This window comes from Pongo pygmaeus, chromosome 22 (assembly GCF_028885625.2).
Source record: "Pongo pygmaeus isolate AG05252 chromosome 22, NHGRI_mPonPyg2-v2.0_pri, whole genome shotgun sequence".
Taxonomy (NCBI): Eukaryota; Metazoa; Chordata; class Mammalia; order Primates; family Hominidae; genus Pongo; species Pongo pygmaeus.
In genome coordinates, this window is record NC_072395.2 from 55611167 (window position 1) to 55638128 (window position 26962).

The window sequence follows — 26962 nt, forward strand, 5'->3', positions numbered from 1 at the left end:
TGCACAGCTGTCCAGGGGGCATCGGCAGATAGATAGGCGGCCGACCGGGGGCTGGAGTCAAGGGAAGAAGAAAGAGGGGGAAGGGAGGTGCAGGGAGTGAAGAGGAGGGGAGAGAGGAGAGACGGGGGAGGGAGGGGGAAGGGGGAGGGGGAGGGGCGGGCGGCCGGGAGGAGGAGCGCGCGAGCCGGAGTCGGAGCCCGAGCCCGAGCGCGAGCCGAGCGGAGGAGACCCTGCGGCGCGCGGCGGCGGCTCCCGGGCGTCCCGGGCCCGGTGGCGGCGCGGCTCTGGTTGGCTGAGCGCCGCGGGCCGCCCCCCCTCCCGCCCCCTCCCGCCCCCTCCCCCGCCTCCCGCGGCGGCTGGCGTCGGGAAAGTACAGTAAAAAGTCCAAGTGCAGCCGCCGGGCGCAGGATGGGATCCGGCTCCTCCAGCTACCGGCCCAAGGCCATCTACCTGGACATCGATGGACGCATTCAGAAGGTAGCCCCCTCCCCCACCCAGACACCCCCTCCTCCCCCCGGGTGACAGCGCCGGGGCCGGGCGCGGCGGGGCGGGACTGTCCGTGCGTCTGCCGGTCCAGGCTGCGGCCTCCGTGCGCTCCGCCAGCTCTGGTCGGGGGCGGGGGTCCCCACGCGGCGGCCCCCCGGGGAAAGGGGCGACTCGCCCTGGGGGGTGGGGGCGGGCTAGTGTTTCCATTTCACAGGCAGAGCTTTTCTTTTTAAAAATCTGATTAGGCTGAGTTTTTACATTCAAGGGCTGGCACATGAAGCCTTTAATTTCCGGTGGATCGGCCCGCCGGGCAGCCCCTGGGTCGTGGTCCGCGGAGGGGGCGAGCAGCCGCCGCTTCCTGTCGCGCGGGGGCAGGTGCGGGGGGCGCCGGCCGGGGCGCTGCTCCCCCGCAGGTGGGTAGCTCCGACTACAGAGGGGGACTTGGGCCGCTGCACCTCCGGGGCCCCGCGGAGAGCCTGGGGGGCAGCGGGTCCGGCTCTCCCCTGCTGTGCGGAGATAGGAAGTCCCTCGAATGTCCAGTGTTCCTAGCGGACTTGAGTTACACAGGAGAGGGGTTCGGAATAGACCCCCTTTGTTCGCGGCCCCCTCTGACGGGCAGAGAGGGACAATGAGCGCGCCGGCTTGGAAGGGGCTCTCATGAGCTCCCCCTAAAGTCCCCAGGGAAAAGCCATTGTGAGGAAATCCCTCAAACCTCAGCTGGGCGTTTCAGGAAGCCCTTGCAGCTGCTTCTCACCTTTCTGCCCACAGAGTACTCCACTGAAGGAGGCCAGGGAGAGATGCCCCCAGCCAGGCACAGAGCAGGTGCCGGCCAGGCGTGAGTCTTTCCTGTTCCCAGATGTGCACTGGGCCAGTTTAATCAGTAGATTTAAGCCAACAAGCCGCCCTCACCCTGTGCCCGGCTTGATCCCCGTGAAATGGAAAGTACAGCCCTCTCCCACTGTAGCCCGCTTTGAGAGACTCATAACCGGGAGAAGGAAGCATCTTCAAGGACAGGTGGTCACCCCCTTATTTCATCAGTGCTGGGCAGCTGGGCAGCGGCAGACGCACAACTAGACCCAGGTCCCTGACTCCAGGACTAGGCGTCTGCAATTGCATGGGACTGTAACAGCCTCCTTTCTTCCCAAAGGAAGGAGTGGCCCTCCCTTGAATATGTCACTACTCCAGCATGCACACTCACACACACACACACACATATGCTCCAGTGCTCACACATCCACTCCCAAACACACACACACGCACACAAGTGCCTACACACACGTGCACATGAGCACACACGCATGCACACCACATAGGCACATGCACACACACTTTTTCTGCCCAATAGATGAGAATGTATCAAAGACCTGCCTTTAAAAACAAAAATCTTTTTAAAGTGAGTTGTCACCAGATCAACAGCAGCAGGTCCGTCCTAAGAACTTCCCAAAGATGTCCCGGGAGCAGCTCTCTTGGAAGCAGGTGAAAAGTGGAGGAGAGCTTCAGGAGAGGGGGGAGGAGGACGCTGGGTGTGGCAGGCCAGGCTGTTATTGTGGGCAGGGTAGCTTTTCACAGTGAACACGCTGAGGTTGGGGTGATCTCCAGGAAAGCAGCCTGCAGGTGGACCCTGGGGAAGACATGGCATGTGGCACCTGTGCGGGGGAGAGGCGGATTGACTGCCAGCTCCACCACTTCTGTAACCATGAGCAAGCCCCTTGGCTCCCCAAGCTGGCATCCCCGTCCATAAAGAAGGGATAATAAAATCTGCTTTATAGACTGGAATGAGAAGGGAATAAGTGAATGTAAACACTGCCTGGAACAGTGCAGAACACGATGAGCATTATTCTTCCCTCAGTTTCTTCCATAAACGTCCTTTCGCGGTGCAAACAGGGAGGCGCCAGCGGGTCTCCAACCCCCCCCCACCCCCCATCTCCACAAGGTCTGTTGCTTGCTCCTGAGCTGCCCCTGCCCTCTGCCCCTTGCTGTGAACCCCGTTGGCAGCTCCTAGCTGGACTGTGAGTCCTGGTTGAAGCTGAATCGTTTGCCCAAGCATGTGCCGGGCAAAGCATGATAACTTCTCACTCACCTCCCAGGCTGCACACCCAGCAGTGCTGTCACGGATGGGTTGCACCGGGCTCAGCTGAGAGCACTTTCAGCGCTGCTGCCATCAGCCACCATTCCTTCTCTTAAAGTACCAGGCACTGGGTAAATCCTGGAATTTCCAGCGTGAATCTGTCTCCCTGCGATCCGCCCCATCTCCTCTCCATCAAAGGTCATGGAAACAAACCCATATTGCTTCCTAGGAGGGGGCCCTGGGGGCCTCTGGGTGCAGGAGATAAGGGATGTGTTGCTTTCTGTCACTGTGTTCTTCTGCACCACCTGGCCATGAGTCCTGGTGATGGGCACACCGGCTCCTTCGTTATCTCTGCTCTTTGTCCCTCTGGTTACCTAACCCCCTGGCCATCTCAGTTTCCCCCTGAAACCGCAGAGATGGGGAGGAAGGAGGGAACATTAGAAACTGGGGGCTCTGCCGAGTTCTGTGCTCTGGCAAAGCTCCGGGTTGAAGTTGTCTGGGGGAGGCCCCAGGCGGCAAGTGCCGGTGTCTCCTGGCTTGGCCTTACCTGTGCAGGTAACCCTGCAGACATCCCTGATGATTCAGAGGAGCCGCTGCAGCCACTTGGCAGCCAGGTCAATGCTTTATTTATAGGAAGAAAACTCCAGACACGCTCAGGTGTCACATCACCAGAGTTACACAGTGGAAGACAGCAACAGGAATTTGGGGGATTCTGTCTTCCCTCCTCAGGAGCTTTTCCTTCAGAGGTTGTGCAGAGGAAGCTGGGGGTGTGAAGTGAGTCGGAGGCTGCCTCCTGAGCCCTACACGAAGGCAGGACTCCATGCCCTGGAGTCCAACTGAGGCTCCGTTTTCAGTGCTCCCATCTCATCTCGAGAAGCTTGGGTCGGTTACTTCACCCTGTGCCCTTGTGTTGCTGTGCTAAGAATTAAATGAGATAAGGCAGATTGCCTGGTCAATGAGCCAGCCGTGTTTATTGAGCATCTACTATGTGCTGAGTGCTGGGGTCCAGGGTGAATGGGAGTGAGAAGGAAACTACAAATGATAAACAGCAGCAGATGTTGCAGGCTGGGTGGGCCAGCCCCGTGTGGGGCCTGGTGAACAGGGTTTTTTCCCTGATGATCGGCTTTGTGGGCTTTGTGGGGAAGGAGCCCTTTGTGCAGAACTGGTAGCAATGAGGATGGCCTGGTGAGAAGCTGCTGAAGGGCTGGGGACAACCTCCACCCAGCCAGCAGCATCTGCACGGGCCTGTCCCCGTCATCTGTTCATTGGCTTGCCAGGGTGCACAAATCAGGACTTGGCACTTCCCCAGCACCAGGTGAAGCCCTCCTGTCACCCCCAACCCCATGTCCAGACCCTCAGGTGGGCTGTTGAAGAAGGGGAGAGGTGGAAGCCAGGTCCCCAAACCTAGGGTGCTGAGGTCCTTGCTTCAGAGAGACTGTGTCCTCTAGGAGCTGAAGCACTTCGTCTTTCCCCAGAGGGTTTGTTTTTCCCTTTCCTCAGCTGCCCCTACCCTGGGGGGCCCTGGCTGCAGCACCTGCTCGTTTCTCTTGCCTATGGAGAAAGGGTTTGCTCAGCTGAGCTGCCCATGGAGTGACAGGGATGACGCACTCAGCACTGGGGAGCTGGAGGGGGTCCCACCTGGTGGTACATCCAGGCTTGGGTTTGCCAATCTTCCAAATGGGGGAAGAGAGAGGCCTTTGGGACCCCTGGGCCAGGCTGTGGGCTCGGGTGTGGTGAGGAGCCACATCTGGGTAAGACTGAATGCTCCGGAGCCTCTGTGGCTGCCACTGCCCTGACCTGGCGGCCCCCTCGGGACACTCGCACTGTGCGCGGCCTCCCTGGCGCCTCTGGGCTGTGGTGTTCTGGTCTTGGCCTTGCTCTGTAGCTGGAACCCAGGTCTGAACGCATCGGTGGCCGCTTGAGTTTGCGGGGCTGTTTGTCCTCTAAACCAGGGCAGCGAATGCACACAGCCCAAAGGGAGGAGCAGCGCTAGAAAGTGTTCAAGCGTCAGCAGAAGTCGGCTCCCAGTTCTTAATAGTTTGCCACCCACCATGGCTACGCCACACCTACGCTTGCCTCCGCGCCACCTATGCCTGCCCCCTTCACCTGCGGGAGCCCAGGGCTCCGTGCCCTGGGCAGCTGGTGGGGTCTGCCCAGGCCTTCTCATGATGCTTCTATCCAGCCTGGTCGTGGCACCCAAGGCCAACCTCTGTGGGCCCCAGAGCTGTGCCTTTTTGGCTCAGGTCCTCTCCTCAGCACTTGGAGTCCAGGCCTCTGCACCCTGCTGGGGTGGTCTCTGGTCCTGGCCCAAGAGAATGTCGCTCCCTGCTGCCTGTTTCTACTGACCTGTCCTGTTCAGGCCCCTCTGCCTTCATTTCTTGCTTTGGTACAAGCATGAGCTGCTGTTTCCCCCGGCTCCTCAGGGGAGAGGAGTGCACTGCCCCAACCTTGTCTGGTGTGGTTAGCACGGTGGGGCCTTAAGCCCTACCCGGCTCCTGCGTGCCTTTCCACCTCTCCTGCCCACGACATGGTCAAATGCAAACCTCCTTTCATTTTAGAAGGCATGGGCTGCTCAGCCCACACGCGCAGTGCCCTCTCCTGGGGCTGCAGGCATCTCTGCTCACTCGTGCAGGGCTACGTCCTCCGGCCACCCTGACTCCTCTCCAGGTTTCTCGGCTCCAGCACCACTGTCTACACCCTCCTTCCCAGGTGGACAGTGGCTCTCCTCGCCATCTTCTCCACTTCCAGCCTATCATCTGTCTGCCTGTTACATGTTTGTAACTTCTGATCTTTAAATTGGTATAAAAATGGTACTATAAGTTCATTGAACCAAGAAAAGCTGCTGAAGGAAGGGGGTCACTCACACCCTTTTGGGGTTTCCAGTGTATGAATGGAAGGGGTGGCGGTGGTGGGGAGACAGGGAGCAATGAGAGTTGCCAGCCTTATTGCTGTCCTGACCCCTAGCTGGGGACGACGCCCCTGTCTCCGCCTGAATTGAAGCTGCGCTGTGAAAAGTAGTAAGAACCCTCGGTTTTTGGTTCCTTTTTCAACCAGCAATCAGCCATGAAGTGCCTGACCACTTGAGAGCTACGGCAGGTGCTGTCTCGGAGAGGGCACTGGAAGCTGGGCCCTTCCCAATTTTAGCCCAAGGGCGCTGAGAAGTCAGGGAGCTGCTGGCCTCCCCACTCCTTTCCATTGGTGTGGTCCGAATTCCCCTTTAGCCAGACACTTCCAATGTCCAGAGGCCCAGGAGGGGACAGCTGGAAGCCAGAAGCCCACCTGATGCCATCAGGAATTTCCGTGAATGACCTGGAAACCTCTCAGATTAAACCAATGTCGCCCAATCTGGGAATCCAGGAGGGCTGGTCCCATGGAGTGGTGGGGACATGGTGCTGAGATGGACAGCCTCGCCTCATCCGCCTTTCCCACTTGCCAGCCAGGAGGCCTGGGCAAAGTCACTTTCTCCCCAGAGAAGTGGAGGCTCACTGTGCAGTCCACACTGAGCAATGGGGTGAAGTTTCCAGAGCAGGGCAGGGCACGTGGGGAGGCTCAGGAATGCCACCCTTGCCCTCAGGCCTGGGTACAGCACAGCCCCCATGACACTTCTCTTATCCTGGACCCATCAGCCTGGAAGACTCTGGAAGCAGCAGTGGCAGCACCTTCCTGTCACTTGTCTTGTCACTCCCCAAGTCCACTGTGAGCTGGAACCACAGGCTCCCATGAAGAGGGAGCCAGAACCACAGGCCCTAGGAGCCCGGGTCCCACAGCCCACACCTTTGTCTTCCAGCCAGCCTCTCCAGAGCTCAGTGTGGGTGGAGGGGCTGTCTGGCCTCAGAAATGGGCAAAAGACAGCTCTCGTTGTCAGCGAGGTAAATCTAGCTCAGAGGAAGGGCACACTGTCCCCGTCAGACGCCTCAGATGAACTGACATGCAAATGAGAGATGAAACGGGGACGCGCCGGGCAGCTGATCTCAGTGCAGCAACCGGGACACCTCAGGGCGTAAGCCAGGCAGGGAGGAGGCAGGAACTGGGCCCCAGGGGGCCAAGACTTCCTGAGAGGCTGGGCCCGGCAGCCCAGTCCTGGGCTTGCTTCCCAGGGGGTGGTGGGCAACCCTGAACCCTCTCTCACCCAATCACCTGCTCCCCTGGGCACAGGTGACCCAGCAAGCCGCACTCCTGGGAAATTTCAGAAGGTCTTGGGCAAGAAGGGCCCAGAGAGCCCCCAGAGACCAGACAGCACAGCCCGCTAGCTGGGCCTGCCCCAGACAAAGCGTGTCTGTGCTCCTTGGCTTTCTCCCCAGACAAACCCACCCTGAGCACAGCATCCCTCCAGCTTCCAGGAGCAGGCACAGGGCCTGCAGGGACGTCTGGCAGAGAAGGCAGTTTGCGAGTCAGTGCCTGGCTTGTGGAGGTTGAGACCAAGGCCAGTTGGGTGCTTGCATTTCCAGGGGTCCAAATATTTTTGAGAAGAAAGTGTTCTAAGAAAGTGCACAGGGTGGGGGATGAAAGACCACGCTCTGGGTACCGTGTACACCGCTCGGGTGACAGTGCACCAGAATCTCAGAAATCACCACTAAAGAACTTACCCATGTAACCAAACACCACCCCTTCCCCAAACACTTGAAATTTTTAAAAAAAGATTAAAATGGTTAAAAAAAAGAAAGAAAGTGCACAAGCAAGGGTCCATCTGCAGGAGTTGGAGGAGCGCATGCCTGTATTCCTGGCACCGAGGGCACAGTCATGCCGTGGGCACCAGGGACGCCCAGTGCACTCAGCCACCCAGGGGTGGCTCCCAACATTTTCAAGCTCAAAAAGAAATATTTTCTCTTGAGGGTGCAACTTATTTGTCTTGACCCCATCCCTGACTGCCTGTCTCCCGCCTCACCCTGACCACATCTCCCCAAATCCCAAAGCTGGTCACGTAACAGGAGCGTTGGCCCTGAACAGAAACCCCCAGTACCCCTGAAAACTCGGTCTGGAAACAACTAAAAGAAGAGCCACAACATTTTATTCCGTTTGCTTTAGATTCTCTGCCTTTTTTTTTTTTTTTTTTTTTTTTTGAGATGGAGTCTCGCTCTGTCGCCCAGGCTAGAGTGCAGTGGCACGATCTCGGCTCACTGCAACCTCCGCTTCCCAGGTTCAAGGAATTCTCCTGCCTCAGCCTCCCGAGTAGCTGGGACTACAGGCGCCCGCCACCACCCCCGGCTAATTTTTTATTTTTAGTAGAGACGGGGTTTCACCATCTTGGCCAGGCTGGTCTCGAACTCCTGACCTTGTGATCCACCCACCTCAGCCTCCCAAAGTGCTCGGATTACAGGCGTGAGCCACCGCGCCCGGCCTTTTTTTTTTAATTTTAAATTGTGGTAAAATATATAAACAATAAACACTCCCTCCCCATCCCCCTCCCCCAGCCCCGACCCCCACTGTTCATCCCACTTTCTATCTCCATGAACCTGATGAGTGCACGGACCTCACAGAAGTGGAGTCACACAGGATCACCCTGCTGTGCCTGGCCTCGTTCACTCAGATCATGCCCTCAGGTGCATCCATGTTGTAGCACGTGTCCGAATTTCCTGCCTTTTTAAGGCTGAGTGATATCCCATTGTGTGGATGGACCACATTTTGTGTTTCCATTCAAAACAGATGAATCGACGAAACTGCCTGATATTTTTAAAGCCTCAGTCATTTTCATTCTTAGTTCCTCAGTTTGCAAAGGGACGGCCTGTTGTGATGGGTTTATTGTTGCGTCTTCTGAAAAACTTTGTGAGTTCCCGAAGCCCTCTCCACGTCTTGAGGCTGTGCTGCTTTGCGAAGCTGTGTGCGTGTCTGTGGTGTAGCCTGTGTACAGCCTGTGATGTGTCACAGCGGAAGGGCAGGGGGCTGTCCAGGGAAGACAGATGCACCAGGTTCCGCTCCACGGAGCTCAGCTACCAGCCCTGGTGGAGAGCGCAGATGGGGCCGATTTGTCATTTGTCTGCGCTTGAGCCCAGCAGCTGTGTGGCCTCCCTGGGGCAAATCACTCACCCTCTCTGTGCCTCAGTGTCTCTGTCTGTGAAGTGGGGGGAAGTTTTTGGAAGATTAAGTGGGCTAATACGTGTCAAATGCTAGAACACACTGGCACTTGGTAAACGCTATATAAATGTTATCATTTTTGTTTGTTTATTATTTATTTATCCATGTCATGGATTTAAGGCAGTCTAATCTCAGTGCCTGGTGGAGAGAGATCCGGGCCCCACCCTCCCAGGTTGTCAAGTGGTCCTGTGCCTCCCACCATTGTCCCCAGCACGGGGCCGTGTCCAGCGTGCGTGAAGGGCCAGCTCACCTCACAGCTCTGCTTCCCAGGTTAGCTCCCATCCACCCTCCCCCTACCTGTTTCCCCACTGAAGGAAGGGGCAGAAAGATGCCTTCCCTGTCCCTTCCGACTGTTGCACAGGGATGGAGCTCTATGGTACACACACACATATACATGCACACACCCACCACACACACACACCATGCACACTCACATCACACACATGCACTCACCATGCACATCACACACAAGAACACACAGCACACACACCAAGCACACGCACATCACACATGCACACACCCACCACACACACCACACACATGCACACATACCACACACACATCACACACCATGCACACACACCACACACATGCACACACCATGCACACGCATATCACATACATGCACACATCACACTTACACACATGCACACACCATGCACATCACACACAAGAATGCACACCACACACACATCACACACATGCATACACATTACACACACATCACACATGCATACACATCACACACACATCACACACATCCACATGCACCACACCCACCACACACATGCACACACCCACCACACATGCATATCACACACATGCACACACACCACACACAAGCACATCACAAACACCATATACGCACATCACACACATACACGCACAGTATGAAGATGACAGAGAAGTCAGCAGAGCCCCTTGGGGTTTCAGGAGTTGAGTGTGGACGAGGCAGGTGGCCACACAGCTCGGAGGGAGGGCAGAAGGCACCCTTCTTTGCAGAGTCACAGTGGGGCTTGCCTCCTATACGTGCCCAAAGGGTGAAGCCCCTTATCTTATTGCCTGATTTGATGAGATTTGAAGTGGCTGAGCTTGGAGGGTATGGGCTGAGCCCACAGCAGACAGGCCTGGCAGTGCCCCCCGTCTTCCCACCCTCCCATCACGCAGCCCAACTCTTGGGGACGAGGTGCCACCGTGATGTGCCGTCACCTGCAGCAGCATGTCCTCATGCCAGGCTGAGACCAGCACTGTGTGACCAGCCTGCCCCATGTCCCTCAGCGCTGTGTCACACTCCACGCTGAGGCCCCACTGAAGCATGCCAGGCTGCATCCTATTTCTTCCAGGTAGTCGTCTGCCCAGTACCTCCCCTCCCAGGCCTTTCCCCAAAGCCCAGGCCTCTCAGCATCCGGGACTCTGGAGTCTCCCAGGTGTTGATGGCCGAGGTCATCAGCTGGATGCCAGGCCACCCAGGGTGCTCCAGGTCCTTGCTGGGGTCTGGAGTTTGTGATTCAGCCTCAGTCCCTGTGGTGAGTCCACCATGTGTCCTCAGACGATGGATCAGGGAGCCCCCAGAGGACGGCCCGGGACAGAGTCGGGTCCAGATGCCAAAGGGGCTTCTCGAGGCATCTCCAGCTCCCACCTGCCCCTCAGAGTGCCAGGCTTGGCTTCTGGAAGAGAAAGCTGGGGGTTTAGTGACTCCAGCCAACTGCTGTGAGCCCGAGGCATCAAACTAAAAATAGTGAGGCCAAGAGAGAGTCTTTGTGTTCGGCTCAGTGGGCAATGGTGCCTCACCTCGCAGCATGACACAGGGCTGATGACACGGGGCACGTTGGTCACACAGTGCCAGTCTCAACCTGGCACAGGGACCTGCCACCTGCAGGTGATGACACATCACACTGGCAGCCGCCCCTGAGGGTGCTGCTGCATTGAGGAGGAGCCCAGAACTGGGGAGACACTTGCAGCAGATGAGGCAGGAGGCCAGCGAGGGGTTCTGCCTGCCTTCCAGGCTGGCCTCTGCATGGACACAAAGCAGGAAGGGCATAAAGGTGACCCTGGCCACCAAAGCAGGCCTGGAGCAAACTGGACCAGCGCAAGGCCCCGGTGCCAGCACTCAGAGACATTTCTTTTCTGGCAGGAAAACTGTGTTTCATTTTCTAATGAAATTCCAAGGCAATCAAAAGGCAAGGAAAGAGGAGGGAAAGGAAGGGAGGGACGGGGTTCCATTCCCATCCGAATGGAAGCCCCCAAGGCTTCTGTAGTTCCCCCCGTCACCAACTTCACTCACCACTCTTATCTGATGCCTCCTATTTGGGTACACACGGCCGGGTCGGCCTTGCAAGAGCCTCAGTTTCCTCTCGACTTCCGCCTGCCTGCACTGTTACCACGTCCTGCCATTGACCTCTGTTCATCCCCTCGTGGTCACTGCTGTGAGTTGAATTGTGTCTCCCAAGAAAGTGGATTCCTGTCCTAACCTGTGAGCGTCCCGTTAGTTGGAAATAGGGTATTTGCAGACATAATCACATCAAGATGAGGTCATACTGCTTTGGGATGGGCCTCAAGCCCATATGCCCACCATCTTTCTAAAGAGAGGGAAATGCAGACACACATTTGTCCATGGAAATGAGAACAGAAGACGAAGAGACAGAATCAGGCCGTGTAAAGACAGACTCAGAGACCAGAGTGATGCGTGTACAAGCCAGGCTCTGCGGGCAGCCCCTAGAAGCTGGAAGAGGCAAGCCTCCCTGGAGTCCTGGGAAGGAGCCAGCCCCGCCCATGCCTCGAGCTCAGACTTCAGGCCTCCAGAGCCGTGAAAGATAAACCTCTGTGGTTTGATGTCACCCAGTTTGTGGTCTTTGTTATAGCAGCCCCAGGACACTCAGGGGGTTGCCTTGTCCACCCCCATTCTGGCCCTCTGAGGGACTGTTTGGCTCTTAGAAGACCCTTCAACCTGCCCTCTGGTCCTACCCCACCCAGAGATCCCTGGCTACACCCTGCCCAAGGGAGCTCACCAAAGCCCACAGGGTCCCTGTGATCCTGTCACCTGGGCTCCCACAGGCCAGCAGTGTCGGGACCTGGACATCTGGCTCCAGCCTTGGTGGCCACCCCTGACCTTGCTCTGCTCCGACAGCTCCCGGCCTTCCCTGCCCTGGCCGGCCCTTGCTGAATGTCCCCTCTCCTAGGAAGCCGGATGTGTCGCATGCAGGTGCCTCTTTGCACTGTAATAACTCCTCACCGGGCACCCTTGGAGCCCAGGATCAAGTCACTCACCTTCCAACCCTGACCCTGCCCAGAGACTGGCCTGGGAACCAGTAACAGTTGTTGAATAATGAACAATGGTTGCATGCAGCTCACCCGTGAGAGGGCGTTGCTTGGCTGGGCCAGGTATGAAGCTTCTCCCGCGTGGCTCCACCGTCTATCCCTCAAGCTGCTGATGCTGCCCTGGGCACCTCTGCTCAGTGAGGCCCCGTTGAAGTCAGTTGGGGACGCATTGTGGACCGTGAGAAGGGAGTCCTAAGCACAGGAAACACTGCCTTCCTGGGGCCTTAAAGAACACGCTCACCTTCCCCAAGGGCCTTCAGGCCCTGACATCTAAAAAGGTGTTCTTTATCAAAGGGGAAAGCAGCCCTGGGGTGGGGGCGTGACCATCAGCGCAGTGGGCGTGGTCATCATGAAAGGGCGTGGCTTCAGCAGGAAGGGCGTGGCCATCAGCTCCAGAAGGCCCTTCTTGCTGTTCTTGGACTTGGGTTCGCCTTGTCCACGAGGATCTCAGCTGGAGCTGCCAGTGGCAGGGCTGGCACCAAAGCACTTCTGAAGTCTCCCCACCTCCCAAGTGTGAGGCTGCGGGGAAGGAGGGAGGGCAGCTGGCTTGTTTCTGGATGAGCCCATCTGACTCAGCAGCTGGGACCCAGCAGGAGCTCAGAGCAGGTCCTGAAGGTGCCGAGGCCCCACCCGCAGCTCCGTCTCAGCTTTGTGAGGGCTGCACTCCCCCGTGTGCATCCGGCGTCACAAAGGACCACAGGCCCGGCGGCCTCCACAGCAGACACCAAGGCCCTCGCGGTCTGAAGGCCGAATTCCCAGGTCAGGCTGCAGCAGGGCTGGTTCCTGAGGCCTCTCCTGGGCTGGCACCTCCTCCCCGTGTCCATGCAGGGCCAAGCCTCTGCATGTCTGTGTCCTCAGCTCCTCGTTTTACAAGGACATCTCATTTTAAAGGCCCGGTCTCCAAATAAGGTCATATTGTGAAGTGCTGGGGGTCAGAACTACAACATGAATTTTGACGGGACACAGTTCACTCCATAGTACCCCCTTTGGGAAGTGGGGATGACATCTCCCTTCCCCATCTTCTGCCCTTTTTAACCCTTATGTGGGAAAGCAGGAGGGACCCAGAACGACATTGGGTCACCAAGGAGAGCATCGCAGCCCAAAAGGTTGAAAGGCGGCACCAAGGTCCCGCGCCTGGTGACGGCCAACTCGCCCTCCCAGGCTCCAGGCTGTCCCCACTCCCCCCCGCCCCAACCCCAGCATGTTGAGGCGCCTGGTCCCATCTGCCCATTCACTCCCTGTACGCAGACTGCTTCTTTGTCCTCCAGCCAGGGGTGAAGGGCCATGCTGGCGAAACAGCAAACAGCCCCAACATGCTTTGCAGCCTGACCAACCACATGACCAGTTTGAGGAGGCTGGCTGGAGATCACAATGAGGAAGTTGGATGAGGGGTCCAACCTCTAGCAGCCCATAAGCCTATCCATTCAGACACCAAATCCATAGAAAACGGAGAGACAATATACTGATTTTCAAAAGGGAGACGTACCCCAGCAAGTACAGACCAGGGAACAGGGTGCTGACGTGGCCACAGTTCTTAAACTACTCGACTTCATGGATGGGGCACAGTTTTTTTTAAAGGGGGATTTAGAATTCTATTTGGCAGGTGGTATGAAAAAGAGTTTTGAATAGAAACACGCCCCTCCCTCCCAGTTGCCTGCCCTGTATGTTTGTTTTGTTCTCTTGAAACAAAGGAATAGAGTGGTGAGGAGGGAGGGAAGATGAACCAGGAAGAATGAGAACACTTGGCCTGCTTCTCAGATGGTCTCAGACTGTCTCCGCTCACAGGAGTTGCAGGTTTTTGGGTTTTATGCAAGTTTGGATCACAACAGGCGTCTTGCAAGAACCAGGCATTACCTTTATTCCAAAAGGCTTGCTGGGCCTTCTTGAAAGGACTGGCAGGCACCACTTCCCTAGAACCCCGTGGCAAGTTCCCTCCTCCCTACCCCCTGCTGTTTGGTCCAGGACCCCCGCAGTCCTGACTGGGACCCCCTTGGCCCTTCTCAAGGGAACCAGCACAGCACATGTGTTTCTGCTTTGATGAACCACCCTTTCCCCCCTGCAGTTCTAGTGGAATCTCCCCTGCCTTATCCCATTCCCACTTGGAAATGATGATGATGGAATGGACGCTGCCGGCTTACCAAGACATCCAAGCTCTCTGGGTCGAAGTTAGGGAGAGGGGTGCACAAAAAGGATTCCACTCCCGTCTGCCTTCCCCTGCCTCCCCGCTGGGGTCTCCCTTTCCCATGGTTTCCTCTAAATCTTTTCACCCATGCCCAGCCACACCATTCTCACATACTGCCTTGAAACTGGGCTTGAAGGGGCTGCGTGCTGAGAGAAGGTCCTCTCCCCCAGTGATCCTCCAGAGGGGCTGCCGCCTGGGTCCCCCAAGCACCTCCTACCCCACCCTCCCCATTCCTGCCATCCCCAGGGTCCAGGGAGCCCGGATTCCAGGGAAGGGTTGCATTAGCTCTCACTCGGAGTCCTGATACAGCAGAGACAGACAGAGGCCCCGGGAGAAGTGAGCATGAATTATTAAGACAAGGGTGAGGCCCCAGAGAGGGGGTGGTGGAAGGGTCATGTTCCTGCAGCGAGAGTTGCCTCGTGCTTGAACTGGGTATCGAGGAGTCAAGCAGATTGCAACTGGCGAGAGGCCTTCAGAAATGCCCCGTGAGAGTCCTGTGCGCAGAGCTCCATCTCAGCACATTTCTTGTTCTTTTGGTTCGTCGATTTTTGCATTTTCAGTCCCCTGTGATCCATTATTTATAACAGTGGAGATTGGCCTTAGACACTAGCAGTGAGGAAAACAAAAGCGAAGCTACCCAGAAAAATGACAAGAGTGATGAGCAGAGCAGCCATGACAAATTAGCTCTGTGCGGAGGCCCGGGATCCGCGCAGATGCCGGGGCGGGGGAAATGGGCCCTGAAATCCTGCCGTCAGGCCAGGCAGCTCTGAGCGTGACCTGGAGGGCTGTTCAGACGGTCTGGATAGCCGTGTCCTGCGCATGAACATCCTCCGTCGGGAGAGGAATTCCCCACGGATTATCAGAGCTGCTCCCTCCACCCTCCCACGTCCCACGTGGGTCACATCAACTCCCTCTGCAGTCTCTGGCCAGCTGCTGAGTCCTCCGTGTCTCCCCTCGTTAATGCCTCCTTCACCATCCCCTCCTAAAGTTTCCCCCAATTGCATACACGCGCTGAGGCTCACCCGGTATCAAGGACTCCCATTGCTTCCGAAAAAGATTCCACCCCTCTTAGAAAAAAGGCCAGGGCCGCTGTAGCAAATGGCCATAAATGCCACAGCTTAAAACAACAGAAACGGATTATCTCACAGCTCTGGAGGATGGAGTCCAAAATCTGAATCGCTGGGCTGAAATCCAGGTGTGGGCAGGGCCGCGCTGCCTCTAGAGGCTCCCCCCGGAGATTCCCTTCCTTGCCTCTTCCAGCTGCTGGTGGCTGCCAGCAGTTTGGGAATTGTGGCCGCATCACACCACCTTTCTGTTTGTTGTTGACATCCCTGCCTCCCCTGCCTGCGGGGTCTTAGATGTCTCTCTACTTCCCGCTGAGTTTCACTCCACATTTGAATTGGATTAACCCATGCCATGTTAGGCAAATGTGCCCCTCAAATCCTTCCACTTAACATTTATTGGAGGTTCCTGTGTGCCGGGCCCAGGAGAAGGGACATTAAATGAAGAGATGAATCTCGGGAGACCATGGCGTGCTTCAGAGCCTTGGCGTCAAAATGACAACCCACACCCCACTTGGCGGCTCATCTGGGGCCCTGGAATCAGCAGACTGAGGTTGGAACCCAGCAATGGCACATGCTGGCTGTATGTTCTCGGGCCTCAGTTTCAACATCAGTGACATGGGGATAGGATCTGCCCAGCAGAGAGAAGTGCTCACCACATCCCAGATAGCCGAGTATCTCACAGAGGCTCCTGGTATGGTCTCCGTGCTGCTGCTCAGCACGGAATGAAGAGGTTCAGGAACTTGCCACAGCCACGGATAACGAGGGACAGAGCTGGAATTGAGCCCGGGAGCCTGCACACACAGCCCAGTGTGACTGTGCCTTCCAGGGAGAGGCCGGCCCTGGCACCAGGTGGGCATGCCAGCATCAGCTTCAAGGTGTGCTTTAAGGATCCAAGATAATGTGGATGCTTCAACAGATGCATGGCAATAAAAGGAAAGGACCATGTTTCACATTCACACACGCACATACGCTTACATTCACACACTCACACATACACTTACATTCTCACACACATACACTTACACACACATTCACACACTCACACATACACTTACACATTCACACACATATGCTTACACACATTCACAGTCACACATACGCTTACACACATTTTCACACACGCTTACACATTCACACATGGACTTACACACACATTCACACACATACACTTGCACATTCACACACACATTCCCACACATACACTTACATTCACACACATACATTCACACACTCATACACACATTCACATACATTCACACACATGCACATTCACATACACTAACACACATTCACGCACACACACACATTCCCACACATACACTTACATTCACACACATACATTCACACACTCATACACACATTCACATACATTCACACACATGCACATTCACATACACTAACACACATTCACGCACACACACACATTCCCACACATACACTTACATTCACACACTCATACACACATTCACATACATTCACACACATGCACATTCACATACACTAACACATTCACGCGCACACACACATTCTCACATACGCTTACACAGTCTCACACATATGCTTACACATTCACACACATTCTCACACGCTTACACACACATACACATTCACACACATACACTTACACATTCACACTCATACACTTACACACATACATTCACACACATACACTTACACATTCACACACATACATTAACACACATACTTACATTCACACATTCTCACACATTCACACTCACATACACTTATACATTCACACATACACTTACATTCACACACACATTCACACATACACTTAGACATTCACACTCACGCATACATTCACACACGCTCATTCACGTACACTTACATTCACACACATAAACTTACATTCACACATATGCTTACACACACATTCACACACATACACTTACACACACTTACATCCACACACGTACACTTACACAGTCGCACATACACTTATACACATTCACACGGACTTGCACATACACTTACACACGCACACCACACACAGGCAATCACACATTCACACTCATACTTACACACTCACATTCACACACATACACACAGTCACACACCACGTACACACATACACTTACACTTGCACTCACACACATTCACACACAATCACATTCACACATACACTTTCACTATCATTCACACACTCATACACACGCACATTCACACATGCTCACACACTCATACACTTACACTCAGTCACATACACTCACATGCACATACACTGACATACACATACATTCACTCACACATACACACATTCACACACTCATACATACACTTACACACACATTCCCACACACGCTTATACACACATTCACAGTCTCACACATATGCTTACACATTCACACACACACACTTACATTCTCACACACGCTTACACTCACGCACTTACATACATTCACACACATACACACATACACTTACATTCACACAACACACGATCACACTCATACTTACAGACATTCACACTCACACACTTACACCTACATTCACACACTCACACACACTTACATTCACACATACACTTACACACATTCACACATTCACATACATACACTTAGACATTTGCACTCACATACACTCACACATACAATCACACACATACACTTACACATTCACACACATACACTTACACACACATTCACAGTCACACACATGCTTACACACATTCACACACATACACACATTCTCACACGCTTACACACATTCACACACATGCACTTACACATTCACACACATACACTTACCACACACATACACTTACAATCACATTCATACATTTACACATTCACACTCACGTACACTTACACACATACACATACACATTCACACACACATACACTTACATTCACACACATACACTTACAGACATTTGCACTCACATACACACACATTCACACACACATACACTTACACACATTCACACACATACACTTACACACATTCACACACATTCACACATATACACTTAACATTCACACATGTACACTTACACACAGTCACACGCTTATACACATTCACAGACTTGCACATACACTTACACATTCACACACATACACGTACACACGTACACTTACATGCAGTCACATACACTTATACACATTCACACAGACTTGCACATACACTTACACACATTCACACACATACATGTACACACGTACACTTACACACAGTCACACATACGCTTATACACTTACACACATTCACACACATACACTTACACATTCTCACACATGCTTACACACATTCACACACACACACATTCACATACTCATACATTTACACATTCACACTCACATACACTTACACACATACACATACACATTCACACACACATACACTTACATTCACACACATATACTTACACACATTCACACACATACACTTACAGACATTTGCACTCACATACACACATACATTCACACACACATACACTTACACATACACACTTACACATTCACACACACACATACATTCACACACATACACAACATTCACACACACGCTTATACACATTCAGACTTGCACATACACTTACACACACATTCACACATACACGTACACATGCACTCACACCTTCACACACACACACACAGGCAATCACACATTCACATACACTTACACACTCACATTCACATACACTCACAGTCACACACCACATACATACACTTACACATGCACTCACACATTCACACACTCACTATCACATTCACACACTCATACACTTACACTATCATTCACACTCATACACACTCACACACTCACGCACATTCACACACATGCTCACACACTCACATTCACACGCACATACACTCTGACACACATACACTCACACACATTCACACACACACGGATGCATTAGTTTTCAAGTCAGGATCCTAGCACAGCCCACACCCTGCATTTGCTTGGTGTCTCCTGAGGTCTCTTTCTAGTTGTACTTCCCATCCCTTTTCTTGCCATGTATTTCCTGAACACATGTTATCTTTGATCCTTAAACCATGACTTAGAGATACAGATGTATGACAAGCTGAGAGATGATGTGAGACTGTTGTTAATTTTTTCTCCGTGTACTAATTACATTGCTGTTATCTTAACCACAAAGGAAGCGTTCTACTCCAGAGAGCTGCACGGAAACAGTGCGATGGACTAGCACGATACCTGAGAGGAGCTTTAGGATAACTACGGTGCTGGGGAGGTTGGGCCCCAGTTCAAGCAGGAAGGGAGGCGTGGGGACAGGTGTTGAAGCTGTGGGTGTGCAGCTGAGGCTTCATGATGCTTTCCTCCTGCTCTTGTGTACGTATGAGCATTTCCATAACAGGGAGGTGTTTTGGTTTTTTTTTTTAAAATAACATCTTAAATGCCTCTGGCACATGGGAATCCATGGTAATTTCTGTCGTTGTTGTATATTCTTTTTCAAATGCAATGACCTGAAAAATATCTCCTAAACTGGAAAAGGAAATGAGGCTGAATACAGCTTTTATTTTAGCAAATAGAGAAGCAGTGATTGTCTGGCGGTTAACTGTAATCCATTTTGAGTGGGACTTTACTGTTAAGTATTCTAAAAACAAGAGACCAAACAAAATGAACAATATGTCCAAATGTATATATATATAATTTGTAACTGGAGGCAAATTGCAGATGAATTGTAGATATACACAGATAGATGGATGGATAGATGATTGATAGATTGATAGATGATTCATAGATAACTTGCAATGTTTCTTCAGTGAACGCGTATTTATTTCTTGGGTAATAAGAAAAAACAATAGAATATGGAATTTGGGGCTTGGCCTCTTTTAGCTCATTTTTAAAATATTAAACACTTGTAATTATCGAGCGCTGAAAAAGACAATAGAAAATTCACCTTTTAACTCCCTCAAAGATAAAAATGTGCGACTCTGCTGGTCCTGCAGGCCGGTTTGGTCTGTTCTCTCCCCCAGAGAGATCCCCAAGCCCGGCTGAGATGTGCTTGTTTGTCTTGAGGGCAGACAAAGCCTAGCAAAATCTTATGCAAAATCTTATGGAAGCCGATATAAAAGCTTAATAGCTTATAAAAGCTCTAAAAATGATTCACAGTCTAGGATAGAGAAAATAAAAGGAATTTGAATTGGTTTATTTTCCTTTGGAGGATCCTAAATCAATATTTATTCTGAGTACGCAATCAGAAATATCAGTAATTTAAGAACAAGGCAAACAGAGCTGCACGTCCTGTTATGGCCACGAGCCCACCTCGCCTTCGTTCAGACCACGGCTAAAGGTCTGACTTAGGTGCAGCACGCACCCCTGGAGCTGAGGTCCTGGAGCAGGGCCAGGCCGGGCTCTTCTCTCTCTTGTCTGTCCTCGTCTGTGGGAATGAAGATGACACAGCACTCAGGAGGTCCTTTTGAGGACCCAGAGTCACTGGGATTTTAGGGCGTTTGGCTCTGGTTCTAGCCCAAGTGTGGTCTCAGTCCCCGTTGGTGGTTGTGGTTGTGGCATGGACGTCATTAGTCACATAACATAAAACCACGGAACGCAGAATTTGCTCACCCTGGTTCACACAGGAGCAAGCTTGGGCACCCCCTGAACGCATGCCAAAGGGCAGGTCCAGCTCAGTGCTGGGGTGTGGAGGAACCCACCTGGGGCCTGCCTGCAAAGACAGATGCCCTGCCTTGTTGAGAAAGAGAGAAAACTGGTCTAAACCACAGTGAGGTCAAATGGATCGTTTAACCTGTCGAGTTTGGTTTTTTGTTCATCCGACGTGGTTGATCTTATTAACGCATATGTATTTGTGTTGATGTGGCCTCCAGCTTCCGTCACACTGTGGATACAGTTGGATGTGGCTGCTAATCAATGCAGGGCTCAGCAGGTCAGTCAGAGCAATCAGAGCCTGCTGTGCGGTGGCATCTCCGAGTTAAGACAGGCTTTTGTCCCATACGCTATTGAAACACCCAGAAATGCTGACATGTTGAAGTTAAGGCCACGTGCCTTGGTGCTACTTGCTTGCGAAACAGCCTTTGAAGGGAAAAGGAGGAGGAGGATCCATGAGTTTCAAGGGTCCCCTCCTGTAATCACGGCTGCCACTCAACGGAGTAAGTAATGTGTAGCGGGCCCTCTATCTGTATGACGAATCCTCCCAACATTCCTGTGGGCGAGGTAGGATTTGTCTCGCTTTGCAGCCGAAGAATCAGAGCCTCAGAAAAGTGAAGAAATCTTCCCTGGGTCAAGCTGGTAGGAAGAGGGACTGGAACTGAACCCACATCTCCACCTCCTCTCTTCCTACTCCTCTGCCTTTCTTGCACCTAGAGCAGTGTACAACATCAACAACTGACCAGGGCGATCCTGGAGATAAGAGACAGCCGAATGGCACCGACCTAGCCAAGCCCAGGCCTGCCCAGGTGGAACAGAGCCAGCTAGGAGCATTCGGTAGCAGAGGTCAGCCCGCCGATTGACTGTTCTCACCTCCAGGCCCACAGCCTCCTCCACCCTGATGCTCTATGAGTCTAGTGCGGCCCTTTGCACAATTTTAGCAACTGAACCCTTTTCCTCACAAAATTGTGATACCAGCCTAACATATGAAGCATATATAAACAGTTGGGCAAATCATAATGGTTTCCATTATTTCATAAATTTGCATTTGTGGCACCAAGGAGAGAATTAATGAGAACAAGAGGGTTCTTCTATGAGTTCCACATTTGGATTTGGGGGTTCGAGGTGGCAGCTATAGGCTCACATTAGTGTCTGCATCACTTTGCTTCAGTTTGTCACGGTGGCCCCCAAATCCAGAACTGCCCTCCTCGCTGAGTGAGGAGGGTCCTGCCTGCACCGCTTTGCAGACGTGGGCCAGCCCGGATGCCTGGGCAACACTGCCCTGCAACTCGCTGGCCTGCAGGACATCTGCAAAACATTCAGGTCTCACGACAGTGGTCACGAATGGCCTCACAGACACTGAGTGGACTCGACCCCAAAGAGAATGCGTCGTCCTTGAACATGTCGATATTTAGGTTATTACACAATGAGTGTGTTGCTTTGCAACTAATGTCTGAAAGAGTTAGAGCAGATGTACATATAGAAACGAAGAAATGAAATCTGAATCCATGCTGACAGATTCCCCCTCCCCAAACCTTGCTCAAGGTAACACAGGTGACCAGGAGCAAGTCCCAGCTGGCCCCCTGCTAGCGTGCTCTGAGTGGCCCAAGCGGGACCCCTGCCCAGGCTCACTGGACTCTCCTGGAGCCCCCAGACACCACACCCTTCCTCATCACTGAAAATCCACTTCCACAGTGTAGGAGATGCATGGATCTGAGGGCCAGTAGGAAATGCTGGAGCTTTAGACATTTTTTTTGAGACAGGGTCTCCATTTGTGGCCCAGGCTGGGGTACAGTGGCGTGAGAAACTTTAACACTCTGCTGAGTCCTAGCCCTTGGGGAGTGAGGCCTGGCTATGAGGCTTCTTGTCAGAACTCCACGTGACTCTCAGGATGGAAGAACAGGGTGGGGGCTGCTCCTCCCCTCCCTCCCTCCAGCCCCCGGCCTTTGTAAAACGGCTCTGCCTACGCGCCTGTAGCCAGTGCAGAACCGTGGAGCCCTCTCCCCTTCCCTTCCCAGGAGGGGCCCCGCCTTGTCCTCCATGCCGGATTCTGTTCGTCCTCCCCCAGGTCCGACTGCCCCATTTCCTCCAGGAACCTCCGTCTCTCCTACCACCAGCCTCTCTCCTACCCCCAGACACACACTCTTTACATTCCGATTTCTGTCCTCTGGTTAACTGGCGTTTAATTTTCTCAGCTGCTTGGCTTAATGCCAAAGAGTGTTCTTCCAAATAAAAATGGTAAAGACCTTTTTTCTCCCATGAGAATTTTATGTAAACACAGTGCAGCATGCTCGTAGGCTGGCTCTGTTATCAATTTCTAAGCTCAGCTTCCAGAGCTAGGGAACTTTTTTATTGGTTATAAAAACCCTACATATTCAGTGCAGAAATTTTGAAAAATGCAGAACAGTATCAGGGAGAAAATAATTCATCCCCCACTACCCAGAGAAAACCGCTGTTAACACCGAAGTACCACACTTGCTGGTGTTCTCATGCAGATGTGCATTTAGGAGGGTGTGCGTGTAAGTGTGTGTGTGGCTTTCTCTGACATAAGTTTGTATCCTGATCATTTTCACTCAGCATTACATCAGCAGCGGTTTCCAATATAGCATTAAATTGTCTTCAAAAACATGATTTTAATGCCTCTATAAAGTTCCATCATGGAGGATCACTAAAATGTAATGACTTCATTGTTTATGAGATACTCAGCTTAATTCCATTTCTCTGCAGTGAATAATCCAGAGGAACACGCTCAGTGAGCATCTCTGCTTGCAGCAGGGCAGCACAGGGCATTGGTTGGGGTATAAATCTGGGGGTGCAGTGGAGATTAGATTAGATCGTCCGTGGAAAGCACCAGAATGGCGCCTGGCACTTAATAAATGCTCTTATTATTATGTTTATCTTCATTATGTCCCTAAGAGCCATTCCTGGAAATGAGACTCTGAGTCAAAGGGCACAAATACCGCCAACCTGCTTTCCGACAGCGCTGTGTGGATACACAGGCCCGAACGGCGCCAGCCTCACTGCCTCTGCGTTAGTGCCGCCACTTCATCTCAGATACTCTCTTGAAGATAAGAGGAGAGTCCCATGCAGCCGTAAGAAAGACAACGGAGAGATCTGTGTACCCTCCACCCAGTCTCCCCTACTGGGACTGTCGTGCAAAATTATGGCCCAGTCTTACAACCAGGGTATTGACAGTGAGACAAGCCCCTATCTGATTCAGATTCTCCAGTTGTACTTGCTGATGTAGTTTAGATATTTGTCCCCGCCAAATCTCATGTTGAATTGGTATCCTCAGTGTTGGAGTGGGGCCTGGTGGGAGGTGACTGGATTGTGAGGTGGGTTTCTCCCAAATGGTTTAGTGCCATCCCCTTGGTGCTATCCTTGAGATAGTGAATTCTTGCAAGATCTGGTTGTTTATGTGTGAAGGTAGAAGGCATCTCCTCTCTCTCCCTCACAGGTGTGCACGCCTCCCTTCATCATGTGATATGCCTGCTCCTGTTTCACCTTCCACCCTGAGTGAAAGCTCCCTGAGGCCTCCCCAGAAGCCCAGTGATGTCGGTGCCATGCTTATACAGCCTGCAGAACTGTGAGCCAATTAGAAATTGGCTTTATAAATGACCCAGTCTCAGATATTTCTTTATAGCAATGCAAGAACAGCCTAATGCACTTGTACTCACTTGAGCATGTGTACTTAGTAGTTCTGCACAATGTTCTTGCCTGTGTAGACTCTTACATCCACAACCACAGTCACAGTCTAGAACATTCCATCGCCACAAGGCTCCCTGTTATAACCACATCCCCTACCTGCACCCATTTCCAAAACCCCATCCCTAACTCGATTTCCAGCACCCTGTCCTGGTGAACATGAATCTGTTCTCTATCTCTTCAATTCTGTCATTTCAAGAATATTATATAAATGGGATTACACAGTATGTAACCTCTTGAGACTGGCTTTTTTCAACTGGCATCATTCCCTTGAGATCCATCCAAGTGGTTGTGTGCACCTTTTCCTTGCTGAGCCGTGTTCCATGTTGTGGGCGGACCCCAGTTTAGCGCTCGCCCATTGGAGGGCATCCGGCTCGTCTCTAGTGTGGGGCAGTGCATCACCTTCTCACGATTGTCAATGTGATTGTCACTAGTATTTGCCTTCCATGTCTTGGAGGCCAATGCAGCTGCTCTTAGAAATCAGTCCTCCTTATTTTGGTTGGGTAGGAGATTTGTGATGTCAGTTTGACATTTATAATTAATAAACATCATCATCAAGTTACAAGAGTAAATAAAAATATGAGGCAGGGTGAAATGTAAGATGCTCGAGAGGCTGAGATCAGTAGCCGTGTGAATACAGCAGGGCGGGCACCAGCAGTGAGCTCCATGGGGCCCAGCGTCCAGCCTCATTAACCAGCTGCCCTTGGCGAGGAGCACAGCCCACTTTTCCCTCCTGGGGAAGGGTAGTGTGATGGAAAGACAGGCTGCCCTTCTCTCCTGCAGGAGCTCAGTGTGGTGCTGTGTACATGCCTGGGCTCTCATCTTCAGCCCTAGCCACTTAAAACCACTTGGGGGGAAAGTTTGTAGAATAATTATAACGAGGAAAATTTCACTCCAGATTCGTTACTCCAAGTTCAAAGAAGCTCTGTAAAAATTGTTGCTAAGGCAATTGAATAAAGAATGTCAGCCGATGTAAGCGATAACAGCAAGACAATGAACATAATTGCATGTTTTACAACAACCAACCTCAAAGCATGACTTCCCTGACATAGATATGTTTTTTAATGATTTCGAAAGGTAACACAGACATTTTCAGGGATTTGGAGAGGAAACTAATGCCATCCTGGTTTACCAGCTTTATGGGGTCATCTCTCTGGTGAAAAAGACTGCAGCCAGCCTCGCAGAGAGGGCACTGTCTTAGGGAGGCACCTCCAACTGTCCTCACGACCCAGCCCCTAAGTGTTTCACATCAACACTGTTGTTTTGTGATGGTGCTGCTGTTTTTCATTCCCCAGCCTATCATGCTCAACTCAAACCTCAGTTGCCATCCAGTTATCTTTTTTTTTTTTTTTTTTTCCTTGAGATGGAGTCTTGCTCTGTTGCCCAGGCTGGAATGCAGTGGCACGATCTTGGCTCACTGCAGTCTCCACATCCCAGGTTCAAGTGATTCTCCTGCCTCGGCCTCCTGAGGAGCTGGGACTACAGGCACATGCCCCCATGCCTGGCTAATTTTTGTATTTTTAGTAGAGATGGGATTTCGCCATGCTAGCCAGGCTGGTCTCAAACTCCTAACCTTGGGTGATCCACCCACCTCAGTCTCCCAAAGAGCTAGGATCACAGGCGTGAGCCACTGAGCCCAGCCTAGTTATCTTGTTCGTCCAGGAACTGGAGCATTTCTAGGTAGCACCACAAATGTCTGTGCAAGAAACCCACAATTTCCAGTGGTCATTGACTTTGTGCCAATCCAAACTAGAGTCTGACAAACCCAGCAAGAAATATTCATGGCAGCTGCAAGGAAGCTCCTCAAATAGAAATAGAAAAATGAACCAGGGTCTGCTCTTCCCTTCCGGGTGTGGAATCAACGGAAGCCGACTCAACACAGAGCCCTGGGGGCGTGAGGGGTTTGTCGGGATCTCTGCCGGCTGCAGATCTCTGCTCTGTTATTACCAGCCCTTCTGCCCAGCTCCTAATTGCTCTGAAGAGGGAATAATTTTCTCAGCAGCCATTGCCAGCCACATTTGGACTGAATAGATGCTGAAATGGCAAGAGTAAATGGGGCAGAGACAGTGAAAAGTCATTTTCTATCTGGAGCCCAAATAAAATCTTCCTCCCACACTCCTGCCTGGCTCCTCCGCAGCCTCAATGCCCTTCTGAGAGCTGCCTGCCCCAGTAGGAGACCAGGCTGGGACCAAGGACACCCAGTTCTGGGTAACCGTCTTCCCATGGCTCCTTGGACAACCACCTTAAAGAAGGGAAAGGCAAGAAGCAGAAGGAAAGCAGAGGCTGGACATTGGAATCAGCCTTTCTTTAAACTAAAGAAAGTTTTCATATATGTGAATACGTGTGTGAATTTGAAGTCGTATGTGGAAGGGGCCATATATCCGTCAATGCATGCTCCAAAAATCAGAACCGATGGACGGCAAACAGCATCGGATGTGCAGCCAGCATTCTTCCAGTGGCCACCTCCCGGGGGAAATA

At 52.3% G+C, this 26962-nt stretch overlaps 1 protein-coding gene across 3 annotated transcripts in view; it reads left to right on the plus strand.

Annotated features, from left to right (window-relative positions):
• Positions 1 to 216: 216 nt before the first annotated feature.
• PDE9A (phosphodiesterase 9A) overlaps positions 217 to 26962 on the plus strand; it is a 123495-nt gene continuing 96749 nt past the window's right edge. For 2 of the 3 annotated variants that reach the window (XM_054468898.2, XM_054468902.2), the window contains exon 1: positions 217 to 477. In XM_054468898.2, coding sequence (XP_054324873.1) covers positions 409 to 477 — 69 coding nt within the window. In that variant the 5' untranslated portion in view covers positions 217 to 408. The remainder of the gene's footprint in view (positions 478 to 26962) is intronic. The other variant, XM_054468901.2, reaches the window with a different exon arrangement.